At 40.3% G+C, this 22,843-nt stretch overlaps 1 protein-coding gene across 24 annotated transcripts in view; it reads right to left on the bottom strand.

Moving 5' to 3' along the window:
- Window positions 1–20,702, bottom strand: part of MTHFD2L (methylenetetrahydrofolate dehydrogenase (NADP+ dependent) 2 like) — a 224,514-nt gene extending 203,812 nt beyond the window's left edge. For 3 of the 24 annotated variants that reach the window (XM_049886011.1, XM_049886013.1, XM_049886014.1), the window contains exons 1-3: window positions 20,533–20,696; window positions 8,541–8,574; window positions 6,830–6,910 (exon numbers count right to left, since the gene is read on the bottom strand). In XM_049886011.1, the coding sequence (XP_049741968.1) occupies window positions 6,830–6,910; window positions 8,541–8,574; window positions 20,533–20,596 (179 nt within the window). In that variant the 5' untranslated portion in view covers window positions 20,597–20,696. The other 21 variants (XM_049886017.1, XM_049886020.1, XM_049886021.1 and 18 more) reach the window with 16 other exon arrangements.
- Between the last annotated feature and the right edge of the window lie 2,141 nt (window positions 20,703–22,843).

Genomic DNA, 22,843 nt, shown 5'->3' on the forward strand with positions numbered 1-22,843 from the left:
GCAGTCATGGCAAAGAGAATGGCTTTACTAAATTAAAAAACCTATGAAGCATAAGGAAACCCTGGTGGTGTAGTGGTTAAGTGCTATGGCTGCGAACCAAAGGGTCGGCAGTTTGAATCCACCAGGCACCCCTTGGGAACTCTATGGGGCAGTTCTACTCTGAATTGACTTGACGGCACTGGGTTTGGTTTTTTGGTTTTTATGAAGCATAAATGTACTCAAAATGGTCATGGGACACGTGTTATCCACACTTGAGTCCAAGCAAGCTATAATGCTCTACCAACTGAAGTATAAATTAATAACAAAATTTATAAATATTGTACCCGTAAACATACAATTACTGTAACTAAACTGCAAAACTATCTTCATCAAGCTTCTGTTGAATAAAAAAAAATATCACGGCAGAACACTCTCTCACTTTGCTGCCTGTCATCAGACTTTAGCAAGCCTTGGTGGCACAGAGGCTAAGCGTTCAACTGCTAACCAAAATGTCCACAGTTCAAATCCACCAGCTGCTCCTTGGAAATGTTATGGAACAGTTCTACTCTATCCTACAGGGTTGCTATGAGTCAGAATCGACTCAACAGCAACAGGTTTGGTTTTTGGTTTAAGCGACTGAAAAATACTTTGTAAATCAACCCAAGTGACCTATAGTTGTTGCATTTTGTTCAAAATTTCTTGGAAATCATTACTCAACATATTCAACAAATAGACCAAAAAACCCTTCATACTCGAAGCTCTTAGTGCATTTCAGTCACTGAAACGAAAGCTTACAAATCATTCCTTCAAAGCATGAGAAACACAAATTAAACAATGATAGCTCAAACAATATACTTGTAATTTTAAACTTCTATAATCCCAGTTTAAAATATTTCAACTTGTGAGAAAAATCTTTTGACGGAGCTCCTATTTTTCATTAAATATATTTGTATTTTGTATTGGAATGTAATTGAGGAAATCTGTAATTTTATAGCATCTAAATGTCAAAATATTTAAAAAATCATAAATAAGAACAACTTATTAGATGGATTCTATCTAAAGATTTGTCAAAGAAAGGCACTCTAAAAGGAGACACAAAGACAGCACCTGCGAAAACATTTAGGTTGAAATATCTTCACATTTCAATATGAAAAAAAGGTGAGAATTGAGACAGTCTTCCATTTAGCAGTTTGCTCTGAGCTTTTTTCTGAGCTTACCAGGTGCTTTAGCATCTGTTCAGAAAACACTTTTGATACTACGATCTACAGAAAAAAGTCAATTTGCATCTTTGAAGAAGATTTAAGGAAATTTAAAAAGCATAAGACCTTATAACCAACAATTTTTTCAGAAAATTATCAGCTTTTTAAAGGAAGATATAGCTAAAAAGCTGATTTAAGTATGCGTTTAACTAAGAATTACTCTGCATGTGTTAAAAGCTAATGTTCACATAATATAAATATTTTAATGCACAAGAATATCAATTATTTTGATGTTAATTTTGAAAATAAGTTTGAGTAGAACTATTTTACAGGACCACCAATATATTTGTCAGTCAGTAAACAAATATTTCAGATACAAAATGTTCAATACTTTAGGGCCCCTGTTCACTCTCAAGGAGCTCTGGTGGCGAAGTGGTTACGAGTTCAGCTGCTCACCAGAAGGTCAGCAGTTAGAATCCACCAGCTGCTCCTTGGCAGTTCTACTCTGTCCTACAGGGTCGCTGTGAGTTGGAGCCGACTCGACAGCAATGAGTTGAGGTATTTTTGTTTTCCACTCTCAAATGTGTTCTGAGTTGGTAAAAAATAAAAAAGGCACCCTACATTACTGCTCATCACGTCTGAAGTCAATTTAGATACCTTTCCCACAACACACCTTGTCATTACTTGCTGAGTGTCGGCCCTGGTTCACCTTGAGTAGTTATAATGAGGTTGAGCAAGTCACTGAACTCTGAAAGGCATATAATTTCCTAATCTGTGTAAGGAATATATTCTAATCCTTATATAAGAGAATTTGGATTGGATGATTTGCAAAAAGAGCTCACTCTCTCCTAGTATCTGTTAAGTAACAGATGGAGACATACTCAGATAACCAGGAGCAACATGAGGTAAGAAAGACATCAGCATTTAGTGTTGCTTCCATGAGCTTCTTTATTTACCTATACTTCCAGAACTAAACTGTTAACCATCCTAATCTACAGTAAAAAAAAAAAAAAAAACTAAAACTAAATGAAGTGTTTGCTTAGTAAACTAGAGCCAAGCATTCAACATGAAAAATAAAATCACTACTTCCTTTTGTATCAAAATACTCTAATACTTCCCCACAAAATAATAAAATAACAATAAAATTGCTCACCTTGGGTCAGTAGTGTGTTTTAATTTGTACATTTGGTGAGTTCTGCATCTTGTTTTCAATCTCATTTTTAATCACAACTTTAATTAGAGCTGCAATGAATTTTTTTTATGATCTATAAAGATTAAAAAGCCTAATACAATCATTAGCAATTTAAAGTTCTCTGCAGGTCTAACATACAGCTTAACCGCTTTGAATTTTAGGGCAAAACTTGAATAATTTGAATCACAATACAAAAGAAATGAAACCCAAAGGAACCAGGGCAAAATTACATATGGAATAAAACCAACCACAAGTACACCTCTCCCCTCAGGGACCCTTTTTAAGTGTTTTTAAGGTACCTGAATACTTCTAAGTGTTAAGCTTATGTTGTTGTTAGGTGCCTTCGAGTTAATTCTGACTCACGGCATCCAATGTGACCGAGTAGAACTCTTCCACAGAGTTTTCTTAGCTGTAATTTTTATGCAAGCTTGTCAGGTCTTTCTTCCAAGGCACCTCTGGATGGCCTTGAACCTCCAATATCCAGGTTAGCAGCCAAGTGCTTAACCATTTGCACCACCAGGAATCCAGTTTACAGCCTTTAAAAAAACATTTCATTCACATCCTAAATACTTAGCCCTAAAGGTAATTTTACCAGAAATCACACATTTGTAAATCAATGAAAAACAAAGGAGGCTTTCTTCACTATGTATGATTCTGATAGTCAATTCTGTAATCTGTTAACACTTTCCGACCCGAGTGTAAATCAGAACATCAGGAACTACCTAAACATTGCGGTTTTCCAAACTAACATTGTAAAAAGAAGCTTAGATGCTAAGGTTTGCACCACACAAGGCTTTGGCAATCTAAAGAAGTCTACAGACACCTTCTCAGTACAATGTTTTTAAATACTTAAAATCACAGGATTACAAAGGAAATCAATTTTATTGACATATTGTTATCGAACACTTTATTTTTTAAAAAGCATTAAATAACAAGATCAGCAGGTCGACCACCCACTTGTCAGTTTGTCACACTGTGGTGACTTGTGTGTTACTGTGAGACTGGAAACTATGCCCCATGAGTATCTCACATACCAGCAGGGTCATCCATGGTACAGGTCTCAGCAGAGCTCTGACTGGTGAAATGAGTTCCTTTGTGTGGCCTTTTGTTTTGGTTCTTTGGAAAAGCAGCTTCAGAGATTTTTCCCCTAAACCCTGAGGAATTACCTTTGCCCTTGCTTTCTACCCCAGAGGGTTTGTTGATTTTGTCCAGGTTGACTGCCATTTCCTGGGTACGCTGTAAACAATTTGGTTTTGATACTTTTTGTCTGGTTCTGGGCTGTACCTTGCAGGGACTGGTCAACAGACTATGCAAATGATATAACTATAGCCTACTATGCAAATGAAGTATCTGTGGCCAACCGACAAGGGAGTGGTCAGTTTGTGGTCCCTACTGGGAGAGGCCATGCCTTGAAATTTACAAGGAGTTGTGTATATGTGTAGCCTGTCCCACAGAGGTTTTTGAGAATCAGGAAGAGAAGCAATAGCAAAAAGCAGAAGGAAGAAAAAAGAGAGCAGAGAGAAGAGGCAAAGAGAGAGAAAGGAACTCCCTAACAGAGCTGTAACATGAGTTAAGGACTGTAACACTGAAGAAGAAGCAAGAGGCCTGGAAAGGGCCATGTGGCAGAGTCAGTGGTAACAAATAGGGGGGCCAAGAGGAGACTGTCCTCAGGGGGCTGAGAGGAGGCCTGCCTGGCCAAGAGGAGCTGAGAGAGCTGTCCGGCACTGAAGAAGGGAGACTTTGCCTACATGCTTCATGATCCTGAGTTGTAGTCAATCACTTCTTTAATATACCGGTTAACTGTAAGTATGGTTTGTGAGTTCTGTGTGGCCACTGCAATGGATTATCAAACCCAGAAGAGATGCAGAGGCTGCTTTGGGAGGAATGGCTGGTGTCTGAATTGGTGAAAGAGGTTGGAGAACGGAGGTATGTCTGACTTCCGCTTCACAGGAATCAGCTTTGGGCTGATCCTGATCAGTATTCCTCCTGAAGTTAGGCTGGTTCTGACACAACTACTACTACCTCTCTGACCATTTTACACAGACTAACACAGACGCAGAAGAAAAGCCTGGTGATCTACTTCCAAAAATTAGTCAATGAAAACTTTCTCAGAAGGAATAGAACCAGAATGCTCCTTAGCAGCAAGGCTGGCAAGACCTCATCTCACTTACTTTGGACATGTCATCACTAATGACCAATCATTAGAAAAGGGCCAGCAGAGGGCCACAAAAATGAGAGAAACCATAAATGAGATGGATCAACACAATAGCCACAATGGACTCAAACATACCTACGATCATGAAGATGGCACAGAATCTGTGACACAAAACGTCTACACAAGTTGGACCTGACAGCAACTAACAAATGGCAGGTCTAGTACCTACCATAGTATCAATGTGACTGTACGTGAGCGAGATATGTTTTGAAGTAACTACATCAACTCTGTGATATTAAAGTATCTGTGAACTGCTTGTAGGACAGAAAACTGGAGAAATTGTGTGTGTTCAAACCCTGTCTTTACCATTTTACTATGTTAACTTGAACAAGTTACTTAATTTCTTTAAACAACTATTTCCCAATCTGTTAATTGGGAATAGTAGTTTTTTATATCCTTCAGTTGTTGTGTGGATTAAAGGACATACTGCATGTGAAAATCCCAGCAAATGCTTAACAGAGTAAGGGCTCACTATATATTAGTATTTATTTTCAACAGTACAACTCATTACTTAAACTCAAGATGACATTCATTACAAAGTTAATCACAAATAGCAAACGGGGGGTGTTGTTGTTGTATGCTATTGAGTGGATTTCAATTCATAGTGACCCTATAGAACAGAGCAGAACTGAAACATAGGGTTTCCTAGGCTGGTCTTTTCTCCCTCAGAGCAGCTGGTGGGTTCAAATCACCAACATTTCAGTTAGCAATCAAGTTCACATCATTAAGTCAACAATGTTAATTGGTATGATGTTGATAAGAACATGGCCTGACTCTGAGAGTATGTCATTTCTTATTTTCCAAGAACTAGACATTGAACAGAATATTGAATATACCACAGGCTGCTAAAAGGACGAACAAATCTGTCTCGGAAGAAGTACAACCAGAATGCTCCTTAGAAGGATGACAAGACTGCATCTTACATAACTTGGACATGTTGTCAGGAAGGATCAGCCCCTGGAGAAGGACATCATGCTTGGTAAAGTACAGGGTCAGTGAAAAAGAGGAAGACCCTAAACGAGATGGACTGACACAGTGGCTGGCACAATGGGCTCAAGCATAACCATGACTGGCGAGCATGGTGCAGGACTGGGCAGTCTTTCGTTCTGTTGTACATAGGGTCGCTATGAGTCAGAATTGACTGGACAGCACCTAACAGCAACAACAGACACTGAACAATAGGAAGGCAGTTAGGTTTGTTTTGGTCAATTGATTTAATGTAATATGCACCCATTAAAAAGTTAATAAAAACAACGGGAACATGAAAAAATGCTTTTGATGTAATGCTAAGTGGAGCAGGTGGGCAAGCCTTCTTGGATAACAGCTAGCCCATAGCTCTTCTTTGATGCTACTGTTAATGTAAGCTTTGATAATACTCCATTCTGAACAGTCTTCTGTATTTTTGTAATATGCTTTTCCAGTCCAAACTGTACTTCTTAATAACAAATCTCATTTATTACTGATCATTAACTTATTCCACTCATTTTGAGTCCAAAGTTCACCCAAGCCTCCATCTCTCTAAACCTCCCTCCACAACTTAAAACATCTCTAAGCCAAGCTATTTTCAACATCTTCATCCAGCTCCATGGAATTCCATCAGAGTATGTAACCATGGACGATTACTTGGTTTTTTCTTTGCCTGCCATCTGCTTTTATCATCAGATTAGGGTATTAACACAAAAGGATCACAAAAGTTCAAAGCATTTAGAAAACAAAGATTCAGGTCCTTAAAGAAATCACTAAATTATTATGAAGACCGTGACTGGCTAACAAGATCTGAGATTTAATATTACATTTCTTTTCTTCACCTACTGATCCATTTTCACCAGAAAACTTCATTTTGGGGACATTACATCAAAACACACTATCTCTGAACAGCTGGGACACGGTCATAAAACTCAGACATGACATTAAATGGTGAAACATTTAGGTTCTTAATGTAAAGTGATGTAAGACCTACACAAAAATCAAAATTGTAGCCAGACAGTTATCATGCCTCATTTTCATTAGAAAAGGTTAAGGCAATAAGATAGAAAAACTACACTATGGTATTTGCCAACAAAACAGAATATTATTTTGAGAAACTGCCTTTGCCAGTCGTTATCTTAGTTAAAATCATTCTACAGAAAATTAGCCATAGTAATGGTCCCAGCTGGAATTTGGGTCCTTCAAGTTTTACAATATGGGTGGCACAAATGGTTAACTGCTTGACTACTAGCCAAAAGGTTGAAAGTTTGAACCCACCCAGAGGTGCCTTCGGAGACAGGCCTGGCCATCTGCTTCTGAAAGACTGCTGTCTTGAAAACCCTATGGAGCAGTTTCATTCTGTACACATGGGGTCACCATGAATCAGATTGACTCAAAGGCAACTAATATCAATAAATAAGGATCTTTAAATCAAATAATTCCATCGCTGATACAGAAATATTAGCTAAATACTAGTGGGGAGAGTCTAAAGGAAAATGAACAACCTTGTTAATAAAATGCCTTTTTTTTTTTTTAATTAAACTCAACTACCCACTTCAAAAGACATGGATATTTAAATTAAAAAAACTAGTGTAGTGTCCTTCACGGATTACAAAAAAAAATGTGGAGTCTTTATTTCTTTTTATTGTTGTAAATATATATACATGTAACACAACCTCTAAAAATTCAACGTTTTCATGTGTACAATTCAGAGGTATCAACTACATTAACCATGTTGTACAACCATCATCAATATCCTTTACCCAATTTTCCATCACGATAAACAGAAACTCAATGCTTCCTAAACAATGACTCGCCCCACCCCGGTTAACTAATTTATACTAATAAACTTTGGTCTCTATGCCCATTGCCTTCGAGTTGATTCTGATTCATAGTGACCCTATACAAAAAAATAAATAAATAAAAGATTCTTTAAATGCTGGCCTAGCTGCAAAAATTATAAAGCCATTGGCAGTGAGACATATAGAAAGGTAAAAGTTTCATAAAGAGCAGTAGGCTGGTATACACAACCAAATTTTGCAAATGCTAGAAGTAATCACAGCCAAAGGGGAAAAAGAACCTGTCAAACTAATTTAAGGAGCACTGAGCAACAGGATAAACGTGGAACAAATGGTTGGAATATTCACTTAGTTATTAAAAATTATTAGTTCAGGAAGGCTGATCTAAAGCAGGCCTGGGAAGTCCCAGTATTGTAGGACACCTGCATATCTGCCTTGAGCATGGTCTCTAACCTCCCTGCCCAGGCCCCATGGTGTCCAAAGCACTGGGGCAAAGATTCATGTGCTTTATAACCCAAGGACGTTTTTATCTGCAAACTCTTCTCAGAAAAGGGCAAAATGGCAAAAATATAAACATCAAGGTTTTGTTTAGTATTTTTACTTTTGGGCTGTTTATGTAATTTATTACAAGAAATAATAAACTCCAACAAATACAAGAACTTATTTATTTCTGTGACATTAATTACATTTCCCTAAATTACTAAGATTTAATTTTTCATGAGCAAAGAGGAAAAAAAATTATTGCAAATTTTAAAGGGAAAATCACTGAGAAAAAGTTCATGATATTTGTAACTTCAGATTTCATCCTACATTTTTTATTAACCCATTTATCAAAAAAAAAAAAAAACTCTTCCACTAAAAAAGTACTTAATGTGCTCCATTATTACGAGTATCTAGTTAATCAAAAGAATGAAAAAAATAACCAGAAATACTCTTTGTCCTTCAAGGCTCTCTATAGCTCATAAACTAGTAATAAACACGTTAATTTAAAGGTCAGTATCATTGGGTAAAAATTTTATCAAACTCAAAGGCAATTTTCAACTAAGAATAACACTTAGTTTCAAATTTCAAGTCAATAGAACAGGATGTCAAATTTAAACCATCAGACAACTTATTTGTCACTGCATGATATTAAAAAAAGAAAAAGATGACTGAGGATGGGGACAAGTGGGGAGGCAGACAGTGGCCACCTCTGGAAGATGGAATCTCTTCTCTCTGCTGGTCCTAGAAAGAGAAGAGAGACACCAATAAGCATCAACACACTGTCCGATTTCCTCCCCACCCGAGACCCACTAGTGCACAGCTGTTTCTCAACCTTGTAGACAACCTCACCTTTAGATATGGTATTCAGTGCCAAAAGGATGTCAAAAGCACTGCCCTACACACTAACCTGAGTAGCACTGCCTTAAACGAACAAAAAAATTATCAAAGTATTATTTACTTTTATCTAGTCATAATCTGCATCAAGTGGGGCTGGAAGCAGCCAGATTGAAAGTAATACCTCTCAACATCTCAAAATTATTGCAGACAGTTAAATCATAAACCCACCAAAACCAAACCCATTGATGTCAAGCTGATTCCTCTTCATAGTGACCCTATTGAACAGGACAGAACTACCCCATAGGGTTTCCAAGGAGTGGCTGGTGGATTCAAACTGTTGACCTTTTGGTCAGCAGCCGATCTCTTAACCAGGGCTCCAATTAAGTTATTAAGAAACCCTTTGCTGGGAGTATGGAGTAAGGTGTATATAAGCTTATATGTGACAGACTGACTTGATTTGTAAATGTTTACTTAAAGCTCAGTAAAAATTATTTAAAAAAAAAAAAAAACAACCCTTTGCTGGGGCAGGGCCAAGATGGCAGAGTAGTCAGGTGCTTCCTGGGATCCCTCTTACAACAAAGACCCGAAAAACACAAGTGAATCGATTATATATGACAATCTAGGAGCCCTGAACATCAAAGGCAAGGTTGAGAAATCGGACTGAGTGGCAGGGGGAGGGACAGACGGTTCAGAAGCAGCGAGGAGCTGTGAGACCTTCCCCAGCGGGAACCGGCACCTCATAGGCTGGTTCCGCGGGCATGAACGTGATGAGGCAAGCAGCGGCATTTGGGACTTTTTTCCACATTGGGAGAGACCAAGCAGCGGAGAGTCCACTCACGCCTCCAGAATCAGCAAAAAGCATCGCACAATCAGCAAAATATAAGTACTTGCGTCTAATCTACCACACCGAGCAAAAAACAAGCCTCTGGGAAAAAACTCTCTCCCATTTATCTGACTCCTCCCTGCTCTGCACCAGGTCCAGAGTTGGCTTCACTGACAGTCACTTTCCCTGGGCTGGAGGTAGGACTTGTCATGTGCCCTGAGCCATTCTCCCGGCCTTGGAGAAGGAACAAATTAACAAACGGGGAAAAAATGATCTGCCAGCTCCCGTAAGCTGGGAACTCAGGACAGAAACAGCTCCTTTGCCTAGGCACAGGCATAAGCGATCCACGGACTCTGAATGCCTTTCACCTCTGCATAGACCTGTGTGGGCTCATTTCAATAGCGTAGGCCCTTATTAGCACAATATAGCAGGGCGTATATGTGAAGTCTAACTTCAACTGTTTAGCTACATGGTGGAGAGGCAGGTTCATGACATTTGACACCACTCTGCCTAGTGAGCAGGGTCCTCACCTACCCACATCAGGGGCCTGGGGACTGGTGGCTTCACCCATGCCACCTAGCCACCCACGACAGATCCAAGGATAAATAATGCCTCCCAGTCCCTACTGTCGACAGGACTGGATGCCCACAGTCCGGCTGCAAAACCCACCCACCTGTGTGCTCTAGGGAAGAGGGACATGTTTTCCTCACACACTCTCAAGGGCGGCTGTCAGTCCCCTGCCTTGCTCAGCATGTGACCCGCTACTGCAGCCAGACACTTGTGCCTACATCAATCACCCCTGCTCGTCTAAGCCTGTAGGTGAGAGCCTGCACCACAACCTTGGTGACTGACTACCTGCACACCTAAGCTGAATCCATACAAGAAAAGTAAATGGACTCCTGGGCTCATATACCTGGTAGCAGCTCTAACCACTGGGTGACAGGATGTTAGACCTTTGAAGGCACCAATAATCAAACTAGCTCATTCAAGCAGTCTATTCAGGTATATCAAAATAAAACAAGAAGATAAGACACAGTAAGCAAACATAAAATAAATAAATACAATAACTTATTGATGGCTCAGAGACAACAGTCAATATCAAATCACGTAATGAGGCAGACCATGACGCCTTCAGCAAGCTCCCAAAACAAGAATAAAGAAATCTTCCGAGGAAGAGAACTTCCTGAAATTACCAGAGGTAGAATACAAAAGATTAATATGCAGAACTCTTCAGGAGATCAGGCAAAAAGCAAAACAAGAAAAGTAGCACACTGACAAAGCATTAGTGGAATTTAAGAAGATTGGAGAAGAGCATAATGACAAATTTAATAAGCTGCAAGAATCCACAGAGAGACAGCAGACAGAACTCCAGAAGATTAACAATAAAATTTCAGAGTTAGACAACTCAATAGAAAGTCATAAGAGCAGAATTGAAGAAATGGAAGCCAGAATTAGTGAGAATGAAGATAAAGCACATGACACCAACATATCTGAGGAAAAATCAGGTAAAAAAAAATTAAAAAAATGAAGAAACCCTAAGAATTATGTGAACTCTATCAAGAGAAATAACCTAAGAGTGATTGGAGTACCAGAACAGAGGCGGATAACAGAAAATACAGATAGAAATGTTGAAAATTTGATGGCAGAAAACTTCCATGATATTGTGAAAGATGAGAAGGTATCTATCCAAGATGCTCATTGAACCCCATACAAGGTAGATCCCAAAAGAAAGTTACCGAGATGTACTATAATCAAACTTGCCAAACCAAAAGATAACAGAGAATTTAAAGAGCAGTTAGGGATAAACGAAAAGTCACCTACAAAGGAGAGTCAATAAGACTAAACTCTGACTACTCAGCAAGAAACATGCAGACAAAAAGGCAATGGAATCACATATATAAAGCCTTGAAGGGAAAAAATTGCCAGCCAAGAATTATATATCCAGCAAAACGGTCTCTCAGATAAAAAAAAAAAAAAATGATAGCAAAATTAGGACATTTCCAGATATATAGAAGTTTAAGGCATTTGCAAAAACCAAACAAAAATTACAAGAAATACTAAAGGGAGTCCTCTGATTAGAAAATCAGTAACATTAGATAACCCAATACTAGAACACAGGACAGAGCAACCGGATATCAACTCAGATAGGGAAATCACAAAAATAAATCTAAGCTAAATCGCTCAAAACAGTGAAACAGAGACATCCTTATGTAAAAGATGATAACATTAAAACAAAAAAAAGTAGTCACAGATCTTTCATATGGAGAGGAAATCAAGGTGATATAAAGAAATAAAAGATTGGTTTAAACTTAGAAAAATAGGGGTAAATGTTAAGGTAACCACAAAGGAGACTAACAATCTTACACATCAAAACAAAAACAAGAAAAACATAAAGACTCAGCAAATACAAAAGCAAAACAATGAAAAAGAGGAAAGAAAATACATAAAGAAAAACTACTCAGCACAGAAAATTAAGTGGAAAAAAGAAACTGTCAACACAAAAGATGTTAGAACGACAGCACAAAACTCTGTAAATGGACTAAATGCACCAATAAAGAGAATGAGAGTGGCAGAATGGATAAACAAAATGATCCATCTATACGGTGTCTACAAGAGACACATCCCAGACTTACACAGACTAAAACTCAAAAGATGGAAAAAGATACGCCAAGCAAGCAACAATCAAAAAACAGCAGGAGTGGCAGTATTAACTTCTGACAAAATAGAATTTAAAGTAAAATCCACCACAAAGGAAAAGGAAGGACACTATATAAGGATTGAAGGGTCAATATACCAGGAGGATATAACCATAATAAGTATTTACGCACCCAAAGACAGGGCTCCAAAATACATAAAACACACTCTAACAGCACTGAAAAGAGAGATAGACAACTCCACAATAATAACAGAAGACTTCAACACACAACTTTCGGTAAAGGACAGAACATCCGGAAAGAAGCTTAATAAAGACACAGAAGATCTAAATGCCACAATCAACCAACTTGACCTCACAGACATGTACAGAACACTCCACGCAACAGCAGCCAAGTATACTTTCTTTTCCAATGCACATGGAACATTCTCTAGAATAGACCACATACTAGGTCATAAAGCAAGCCTTAATAGAATCAAAAACAATGAAATGTTATGAAGCATCTTTTCTGACCATGCCTTAGGCTGAGTTCTCCAGAGAAGCAAAACCAGTAAAGCATATAAATATATATAGAGATTTATATCAAGGAAACAGCTCACATGATTGTGGAGTCTGGAATGTCCCAAGTCCTTGGATCAAGATAGAGGCCTTTACCAATTCACGGAGCCACAGAAGCTGGTGAACCCAAGATCAGCAGTTCAGGGAGCAGGGCTCCCGCTCACAGGCTGTGAAGGTTGAGAAATCCCCAAGGTCGGCAGGCAAGACCACAAGGCTTCTCCTCACTCACATAGCTGCAGGGGCTGGAGAATCCAAGATCGGCAGGTTGGAAAGCTGGACTCTTGTTCACAGGCTGTGAAGGTCGACAAATCCCAAGATGGGCACTTAAGTTGCTAGCTCAAGTCCCAAGAACTGGTGGTCAGACAAGAGACAGCTGCTGGATCCAGTACAAGCCAACAACTCTGGCAAGGCGAAAAGGAAGGAAGTAGGCGGTAGAAGGTGGAGAGGTGAAGTCTGAGAGGGCTGTGAGCTGCCACAGGACCCATTCTCACCAGTACTACTCAGTAGATTCCATCATAGGGATGATCACATATCAAATTGCAACATGGAAGTGATCACATTATACAACTGCCAAAACACTGACAATCATGGCCCACCCAAGTTGATAGACAATCTTAACCATCACAGACCATAAAGCCAAAAAAAGGAGAAATCAGTAACAGAAAAAGCAAGAAAAAAAATCAAATACATGGAACCTGAACAACACCTTGCTCAAAAACTAATGGATTATAGAAGAAATTAAGGATTGAACAAATAAATTCATAGAATCAAATGAGAATGAAAACACTTCCTACTAGAATCTTTACGGCACAGCAAAAGCAGTGCTTAGAGATGAATTTATATCAATAAATGCACATATCCAAAAAAAGAAAGGGCCAAAAATCAAAGAATTATTTCTACAACTTGGATAGAAAAAGGGCAGCAAAAAAGCCCTCAGGCACCAGAAAAAAGCAAATAATAAAAATTACAGCAGAATTAAATGAAATAGAGACCAAAAAAAAAAAAAAACTGAAAGAATTAATGAGGCCAAAAGCTGGTTCTTTGAAAGGTCAACAAAATCTATAAACCACTGGCCAAACTGACAAAAAAGAAGAGGAAACAAATAACCCAAATAAAAAATGAGATGGGCAGTATCACAACTGACCTAACTGAAATTAAAAGAATCCTAACACAATACTATGAAAAAATGTGCTGTAACAAATTTGAAAACCTAGAGGAAGTGGACAAAGTTCTAGAAACACACTACCTACCTAAACTGACATACACAGGGGTAGAACAACTAAATAAACCCATAACAAAAGAAGAGATTGAAACGGTAATTTAAAAACTCCTAACAAAAAGAAAAGCTCTGGCCCTGACAGCTTCACTGGAGAATTCTACCACACTTTCAGAGAAGAGTTAACACCACTACTACTAAAGGTACTTCAGAGCATACAAAAGGACAGAATACTCCTAGACTCATTCTATGAAGCCAGCATAATCCTGATACCAAAACTAGGTAAAAAAAAAAAAAAGACACCACAAAAAAAGAAAATTACAGGCCTATATCTCTCATGAACTTAGACACAAAAATTCTCAACAAAATTCTAGCCAATAGAATTCACCAACATATCAAAAAAATAATTCACCATGACCAGGTAGGATTCACACCAGGTTATGAAGGGATAGTTCAACATTAGAAAAACAATTCAACATAATCCACTACATAAATAAAATAAAAGACAAGACCCATATGATCTTATCAATTGATGCAGAAAAGGCATTTGAAAAAGTCCAACATCCATTCATGATAAAAACTCTCAGCAAAATAGGAATAGAAGGGAAATTCCTCAACCTATTAAAGGGTATTTATATAAAGCCAACAGGCAACATCATCCTAAATGGAAAGAGTCTGAGAGCATTCCCCTTGAGAAAAGGAACCAGACAAGGATACCCTTTATCACCACCCTTATTCAACACTGTGCTGGGGGTCTAGCCAGACCAGTTAGGCTAGAAAAAGAAATAAAGGGCATCCAAATTGGTAAGGAAGAAGTAAAAGTATCTCTATTTGCAGATGACATGAAGTTCTACACAGAAAACCCAGAAGAATCCACAAGAAAATTACTAGAACTAATAGAAAATTTCAGCAAAGTATCAAGATACAAGATAAACATACAAAAATTAGTTGGACTCCTCTACACCAACAAAGAGAACGTCGAAGAGGAAATCACCAGATCAGTACCATTTACAATAGTCCCCAAGGAGGTAAAATACTTAGGAATATATCTAACCAGAGACATAAAAGACCCATATAAAGAATACTACAGACACCAAAAGAGACCTGCTTAAGTGGAAAAATATACCTTGCTCATGGAAAGGACGACTCAACATTGTGAAAATGTTTATTCTACCCAAAGTGATCTAGAGATACAATGCAATCCCAGTCCAAATTCCAGTGGCATTTTTTAATGACATGGAGAAACAAATCACCAACTTCACATGGAAAGGGGAAAGGCACAGATAAGTAAAGCATTACTGCAAAAGACGAACAAAGTGGGAGGCCTCACATTACCTGATTTTAGAACCTATTACCTATTTCCGCCAGGGTAGTCAAAACAGCCGGGTACTGGCACTACAACAGATACACAGACCAATGGAACAGAATTGAGAATCCAGATGTAAATTTATCCATTTATGAGCAGATGATATTCAACACAGGCTCGAAGGCCATTAATTGGGGAAATGACAGTCTCTTCAACAAATAGTGCTGGCATAACTGTATATCTGCAAAAAAATGAAACAACACCCATACCTCACACCATGCACAAAAACTAACTCAAAATAGATCAAAAACCTAAATATAAAATCTAAAACAACAAAGATCATGGAAGAAAAAATACAGACAATGCCAGGACCCCTAATACATGGCATAAACAGTACACAAAACAGTACTAACAATGCACAAACACAAGAGAAGCTAGATAACTGGGAGCTCCTAAAAATCAAACACTTATGCTCATCCAAAGACTTCACCAAAAGAGTAAAAAGACAACCTACAGATGGAAAAAATTTTTGACCTCGACAAATCCGATCGGGGTCTAATCTCTAAAATCTACAAGATACTGCAAAACCTCCAAAGCAAAAAGACAAATAACCCAGTTAAAAAATGGGCAAAGGATATGAATAGGCACTTCACCAAAGAAGACATTCAGGTAGCTAATAGATACATGAGGAAATGTTCACAATCATTAGCCATTAGAGAAATGCAAATCAAATTTACAAGGAGATACCGTCTCACCTCAACAAGCCTAACATTAATCGAAAAAAAAAAAAAACACAAAATAATAAATGCTGGAGAGGTTGTGGAGAGACCGGAACACTTATACACTGCTGGTGGGAATGTAAAATGGTACAACCACTTTGGAAGTCAATTTGGTGCTTCCTTAAAAAGCCAGAAATAGAACTACCATACGATCCAGCAATCCCACTCCTTGGAATATATCCTAGAGAAATAAGGACCCTTACACAAATAGATAAATGCAAACCTATGTTCACTGCAGCACTGTTTATAAGCGCAAAAAGATGGAAACAGCCAAGGTGTCCATCAATGGATGAATGGATAAACAAATTATGGTATATTTACACAATGGAATACTACGTAACGATAAAAAACAATGAATCCATGAAACATCTCATAACATGGAGGAATCTGGAAGGCATTATGCTGAGTGAAACTAGTCAGTCGCAAAAGGACAAATATTGTATAAGACCACTATTATAAGAACTAAATAAAAGGTTTAAACACAGAAGAAAATATTCTTTGATAGTTACAAGGGGGTAGGTAGGGAGGGAGAGGGCTATTCACTAATTAGATAGTAGACAAGAATTATTTTAGGTGAAGGGAAGGTCAACACACAATGCAGGGGATGTCAGCACAAGTGGACTAAACCAAAAGCTAAGAAGTTTCCTGAATACAACCAAACACTTCGAGGGACAGGGTAGCAGGGGTAGGGATCTGGGGACCATGATTTTAGGGAACATCTTGGTCAAATGGCATAACGAAGTGTATTAAGAAAACATTCTGCATTCCACTTTGGTGAGTAGCGTCTGGGGTCTTAAAAGCTAGCATGAGGCCATCTAAGATGCATCAGTTGGTCTCAACACACTTAGATTAGAGCAAAGGAGAATGAAGGATACTGGAGACACAAGGAAAATAAGAGTCCAAGAGACAGAAAGGGTCACATAAACCAGAGACTCCATCAGCCCAAGACTGGAAGAACTAGATGGTGCCCCAGCTACCACCAATGACTGCCCTGATAGGGAACACAACAGAAGAGTCCCTGATGGAGGGATACCAGAAGACATGGCCCCCAGACTCTGTTAGCTCAAAACTAAAACCATTCTTGAAGATAACTCTTCAGACAAAGATTAGACTGGTCTGTAAGACATAAAATGATACTCGTGAAGAGAGTGCTTCTTCGCTCAAGTAGATACATGAGACTAAATGGGCAGCTCCTGTCTGGAGGTGAGTGAGAAGGCAGAGGAGGACAGGTTGAATGGACACGGGAATATAGGGTGGAGAGGAGTGTGCTGTCACATTATAGGGAGAGCAACTAGGTTCACATAACAATGTGTGTGTAAGTTTTTGTATGAGAAAATGAATTATAAACTTTCACTTAGAGCACAGTAAAAAAAAGAGAGAGAGAAAAAAATTCAATATGCAGAAATAAAAAGAAAAAATCACTGCTCTCAAGTCAATTTGAGCATATTGGTCTCCTGTTGTTTGACTCGGACTCAAGGTGCAAAAGGCATGGAAAGGACAGGTAGGTGAGATTATGTACATCAAGCTAACAATTGGAAATTAATCAACGTGTACAATTTGAAAAAGGTTATCCTCACTCTGGAAAGAAGCTTTAAATCAACTAAAATTCAAAGAATAAGTTAATTACCTAAATAATTTAGAATGACCATAATAGATACTTCCCTCAATTCTGTAACACAAATGTGATTATACAGAAACTGCTTTTCCTAGGTAGTAGAGCTAGTAATGCCAAACCAATTCAGACAACATCACTACAACTCTAAATTACTGTTACTTTCTTACACATCCTTGTGAAAGAACTAACCAGTTACTGTGGAGTCCACTTGGACTCACGGTGGCCCCATGAGTGTCATAGTAGAGCTGTGCTCCATAGATTTTTGGAAGCAGACCGTCAAGTCTTTCTTCAGAGGCACTCCAACCTCCAACTTTTTAGTTAGAGGCCAAGTGCATTAACCGTCTGCACCATATAGGGACTCCCTTGTGAAAGACCTCATCACTAGAAACTGTCTATCCGAGGTACACCCCACAGGAAACAATAATTTCAGTCACTGAGTGTCATGGATTGAATTATGCTCCCCCAAAAATGTGTGTATCAACTTGGTTAGGCCATGATTCCCAGTACTGTGTGGTTGTCCTCCATTTTGTGATTGTAATTTTATACTGAGAGGATTGGGGTGGGATTATAACACTACCCTTACTTAGGTCACCTCCTTGATCCAAGGCAAAGGTGGTTTCCCTGGGTTGTGGCCTATACCACCTATTATCTCTCAAGAGATAAAAGGAAAGGGAAGCAAGCAGAGAATTGGGGACCTCATACCACCAAGAAAGCAGCACCAGGAGCAGAGCGCATCCTTTGGACCCAGGGCCCCTGCACCTGAGAAGCTCCTTGACCATGGGAAGACTGAGGACAAGGACATTCTTCCAAAGCCGACAGAGAGAGAAAGCCTTCCTTTGGAGTTGACACCTTGAATTTGGACTTTTAGCCTACTTTACTGTGAGGAAATAAATTTTTCTTTGTTAAAGCCATCCACTTGTGGTATTTCTGTTATGGCAGCATTAGATGACTAAGACGCTGAGGGTGAAGATCTAAATGTAAACAATGAAACAAGGGAGGTCATTTAACTAAATGTTATGTTGTCGCATGCCATCAAGTCAATTCCGACTCATAGGAACACTACAGGACAGAGGAGAACTGCCCTCGTAGGGTTTCTGAGGCTGTAATTTTTATGGCAGCAGATCACCGAGTCTTTTCTCCTGCATGGTGGGTTTGAATCGCTAACCCTTCAGCTAGCAGCTGGGTGCTTAACCACTGTGCCACCATGGTTCCTTTTCAACAAGCTGTAGCTATTTTTCCACATTACTGAATATTACTTTATTTCAGGTATTGTGCTGGGCACTAAGCCAAAAAACCAAACCAAACCAAACACCCTTGCCGCTGAGTTGATTACAACAGATACAAATAGGCAAGGTACAATAAAACCTTGGAAAGCCAGAATCCATGTGTCATGGACTGAACTATGTCCCCCCCATAATTTGTGTATCAATTGGGCTGGTCCATGATTCCCAGTATTGCTGTAAATCCTGCCTTTATAATGTTAATGAAGGAGGATGGGTGGCAGTTGTGTTAGTGAGGCATGACTCAACTTACAAGATTGGATTGTCTTGAGGCAATCTCTTGAGATATAAAAGGAATAAGCAAGCAGAGAGACAGGGGGATCTCATACCACCAAGAAAAGAGCACCAGGAGCAGAGCGTGTCCTTTGGACCTGGGGTCCCTGCGCCTGAGAAGCTCCTTGGCCAGGGGAAGATTGAGGACAATGACCTTCCTCCAGAATCCACAGTGAGAAGAAAGCTTTCCTCTGGAACTGATGCCCTGAATTTGGACTTGTAGCCTACTAGACTGTGAGAGAATAAACTTCTCTTTGTTAAAGCCATCCACTTGTGGTATTCCTGTTACAGCAGCACTAGATAACTAAGATACCATGTAAAGCAGAAACCTGTCAGAGAAGGAAAACTCAAATATTTTCCACTATAAAGAGCAACAGAAATGTGGTAAGACTGCACCCTGTCAATGGGTAAACTTGGGAGACCCGGGAAAACAAGACGGTCCTGTCACTTTCCGGCTCTTACGGGTATCTCTGGCCATTTAAAACTCAGAGAAAGTGCATTAGTGGAATGCCACCTTTGAACACGGAAGCTTTTTCTGGGCTCATAGCTATGGGTCGGGGCATATTTTTTCAGCTTATTAGATTGGAGTTTGCAACTAAAATAAGTAGATGGTGGAACAGTGAAGTGTTACTGGGCACCAATGGGCAAAATGGTTAAAACTTGTACCTTTTTGTACTTATACTAGCCAGCAACTTGGTCCGAAGAGATGCAATAACTCTAAAATTGATCACTTGAAGGAGGTTTGAGAAGCACCATACAGAAAAAGACTGAGAAATCAAGATTAATGTCTGATTTTGTAAAATCATTAATATTAGAGCTGAAAAAGAGCTCAACATAAACATTAAGAAAGGAAGCCTGAAACTCAAACACCAGTAAACCACCTAGACAACGCCTACTCCCTACTCTTTTTGTTTGCCAAACACAACAAAAAACAAACCAAAAAAATAACGTTTTAAATAAGTAGTATTTATATGACACCCTTCCTGAGTCCTCAAATGTCTTCCTAAATCACTCAACTGCACCTGCTGCAGACAGAACATGCTAGCTCTGGCGCCCACGAGTCCAGCACGTCGAGGTTCCCCGAGCTGAGACAAACACGACAGGCCCACAAGGCCACGTTCGGAGCTAAGGCCGGTCTCCCCCCCGGACCCGCCGCACGGCTTCCCACTGTTCTACCCCACCGGCCGGAACCATGTCCGCGCCCCCGCTGCCCCTCCCGCAGCCCCTGACTCCGCACCCGGGAGGACCCAGCTCCGAGGGGACCGACGGGACCGAGGGCCCGAGAGCCCTCGTACCTCACGCCACTGCTCCGAAAGCCCCGGAATACGTGCCGGGCCTCTCCCAACGCCGCACGCCTACCCAGCGCCGGCAGTCCGGCCAGGCCGCCGCGTAACAGGCCCAAGCCACGGGCCCGCGCTGCCATGGCCGCGAATCCCCGGCTTCCGGACGGAGGCTCCACCTCCCGCCGCTCCAGTCCTCGCCGCTGGAAGCCCAGCTCCGCCCCAGCCCCGCCGGCGGCGCTAGCGGATGCGGCAAGCCGCAAGGTTCCTGGGGACCACGCGGGAGTGGGGCCGAGAACTCCAAGCTCCACCCCCAGTGGGCGGGGCCAGGAGCCCGGCAGAGAGAACTCTGGTATCTCCAGGGGGAGGGACCAGGAGCCCTGTCCCAGATCCATACGGGACCGGAGAGCTCAGGGATCGCCAGGGGTGGTTCTAGGACCTGAGTCGTGAGCTCCGCAGGAGACCCGGACCCTAGTCTGGGAGACAGGGGAATCTTGGGATGTGGCCCGGCAACTCGGTTCCACACCCACCACACATGCTGCTGACCTTCCCTGGCCAGGACAATGGGAAAGTGTCTAAGCTATCCAGCTCAGGTAATACTGCCCACTTACTCCCAGTCCGAGCACCCGCCAGACAGTCTCCGCGACTGTCTGGGATTTAATTTAAAGTGAGCAGGGTATAATTGGTTGTCTCCCATTCCCTTTGTGCGACCTTGGGATAGCTTGGGAGCTAGAGAAAGAAACGAACATGTGAGTGGCAGGAGGGGGACCTGGTTGGGCAAGGCCTGGACGTTGGGATTTCTAAAGCTCTACCTTATCTCCACTTTTTGAAGGAAAAATTGTCCAGTCAGTGTCCATCGTTTTCCTGGGTCTATGAACAAGTTAACACAGCCGACGAACCTAAACACCTGCTCACTCTGAACAAGTAAAAATCTGGTGGGCTATTCATTATGCTGGGATAACAGACACAGGTAAGACACAGTCACAGATGAAGCCAGCTGCAAAGTTAGCAGGAAACTATTTCTCCCAAGGTCTATTCCAACTTATAGCAGCCCTATAGGACAGAGTAGAACTGCCCCATAGAGTTTCCAAAGAGGGCCTAGTGGATTCAAACTGCCGACCTTTTGGTTAGCAGCTGTAGCACTTAACCACTACACCACCAGGGCTTTCAAGGTCAGGTTGCAGCTCTGAAGTACCATAACAATCCCCCGTTTCGCTCACTGCTTTCTTACTGAGAAATTCTTGTTCTCTAAAATCATAGACCGTCTCAAAATTTGCTGTTTAAAATCATTCAGGTAAGGATGAAATAACCCACCTGTACCCGGATGATCTAAGTCAATTTGACACAGAGAAACAGCTTTTATTGCCAATGTAGGGCTTTCTGGACACATTCGGTATCTACCTTAACTTTGTCAAGAAGGCAGGACCTTGGTCTCACTTCACATTCCAAACCTGATATTAATTTCTTTGCACACCTCTTCTTTGCGTTGAGCCTGTCAAAATACTCCTTCATTTAAATTTCACCTAAACTCCACCTTTCCCTAAATCCTGTAATAACTATATGTCTTCCTTTGTTTGATGAGTTGCCTCTGGGTTCCCAGTATACATTGTCCCTCATTAAAATAAGCCAATAAACCTAACTTTGTCTTACTACAGATTTGTCCCTGGTGGTTGTGGTCTGCTTGGTCTAGGACTGCAGCCAGGAGTGATGGTTCTGAGGAAGGATTCCTGCCAGAGAGTTGTTGTCAGTTTAGCTGAATAGGCAGTACTATAGGCTTCTTGCTGGATGGAGGAAGGAAAGTACTTCCTTCATGAGGTCAGGTACCACATACTCCACTTCTTTAACACCTCTTGACTTAGTTACCTAGTGATGCCAGTACAGAAACACCATAATGGGAGGTTCTAAAGGACAGAAATGTACTTCCTCGCAGTTCTAGAGGTTAAAACACCAAATCAGGCTATTAGCCATATTGATTCCTTTTGTGAACTTCTCAGTTTCTTGTGTCTGCAGGTGATTCTTGGTGTTCTTTGGTGTTCCCTGTCATCTGTCTTCCTCCCATGTGTGGATCTCTGTGTCTTTTCTGATCTTTTTGTACTTAGAAGTGATTAGGCTTAGGATGCACCCTTCACTGGTATGACCTCATTAACATAAAAAAGAAAAAGTATTTCCAAACAGGAATTGTGTCCCCTAAAACTGTGTGTTACATTCCTGGCCCACAGGTACAAGGGCCAGGAATGTAACACACAGTTTTAGGGGACACAATTCAATCCATAACACCTTCATTATGCCTAGCATAGTATTGGACAAATGATGTTCAATAATTTCTTGAAAATCAATTAATTAAAGTTAGCAAGTTAATATGGCTATTATTCAAACTTACACACCAACCA

Source organism: Elephas maximus, chromosome 5, assembly GCF_024166365.1.
Source record: "Elephas maximus indicus isolate mEleMax1 chromosome 5, mEleMax1 primary haplotype, whole genome shotgun sequence".
NCBI lineage: Eukaryota > Metazoa > Chordata > Mammalia > Proboscidea > Elephantidae > Elephas > Elephas maximus.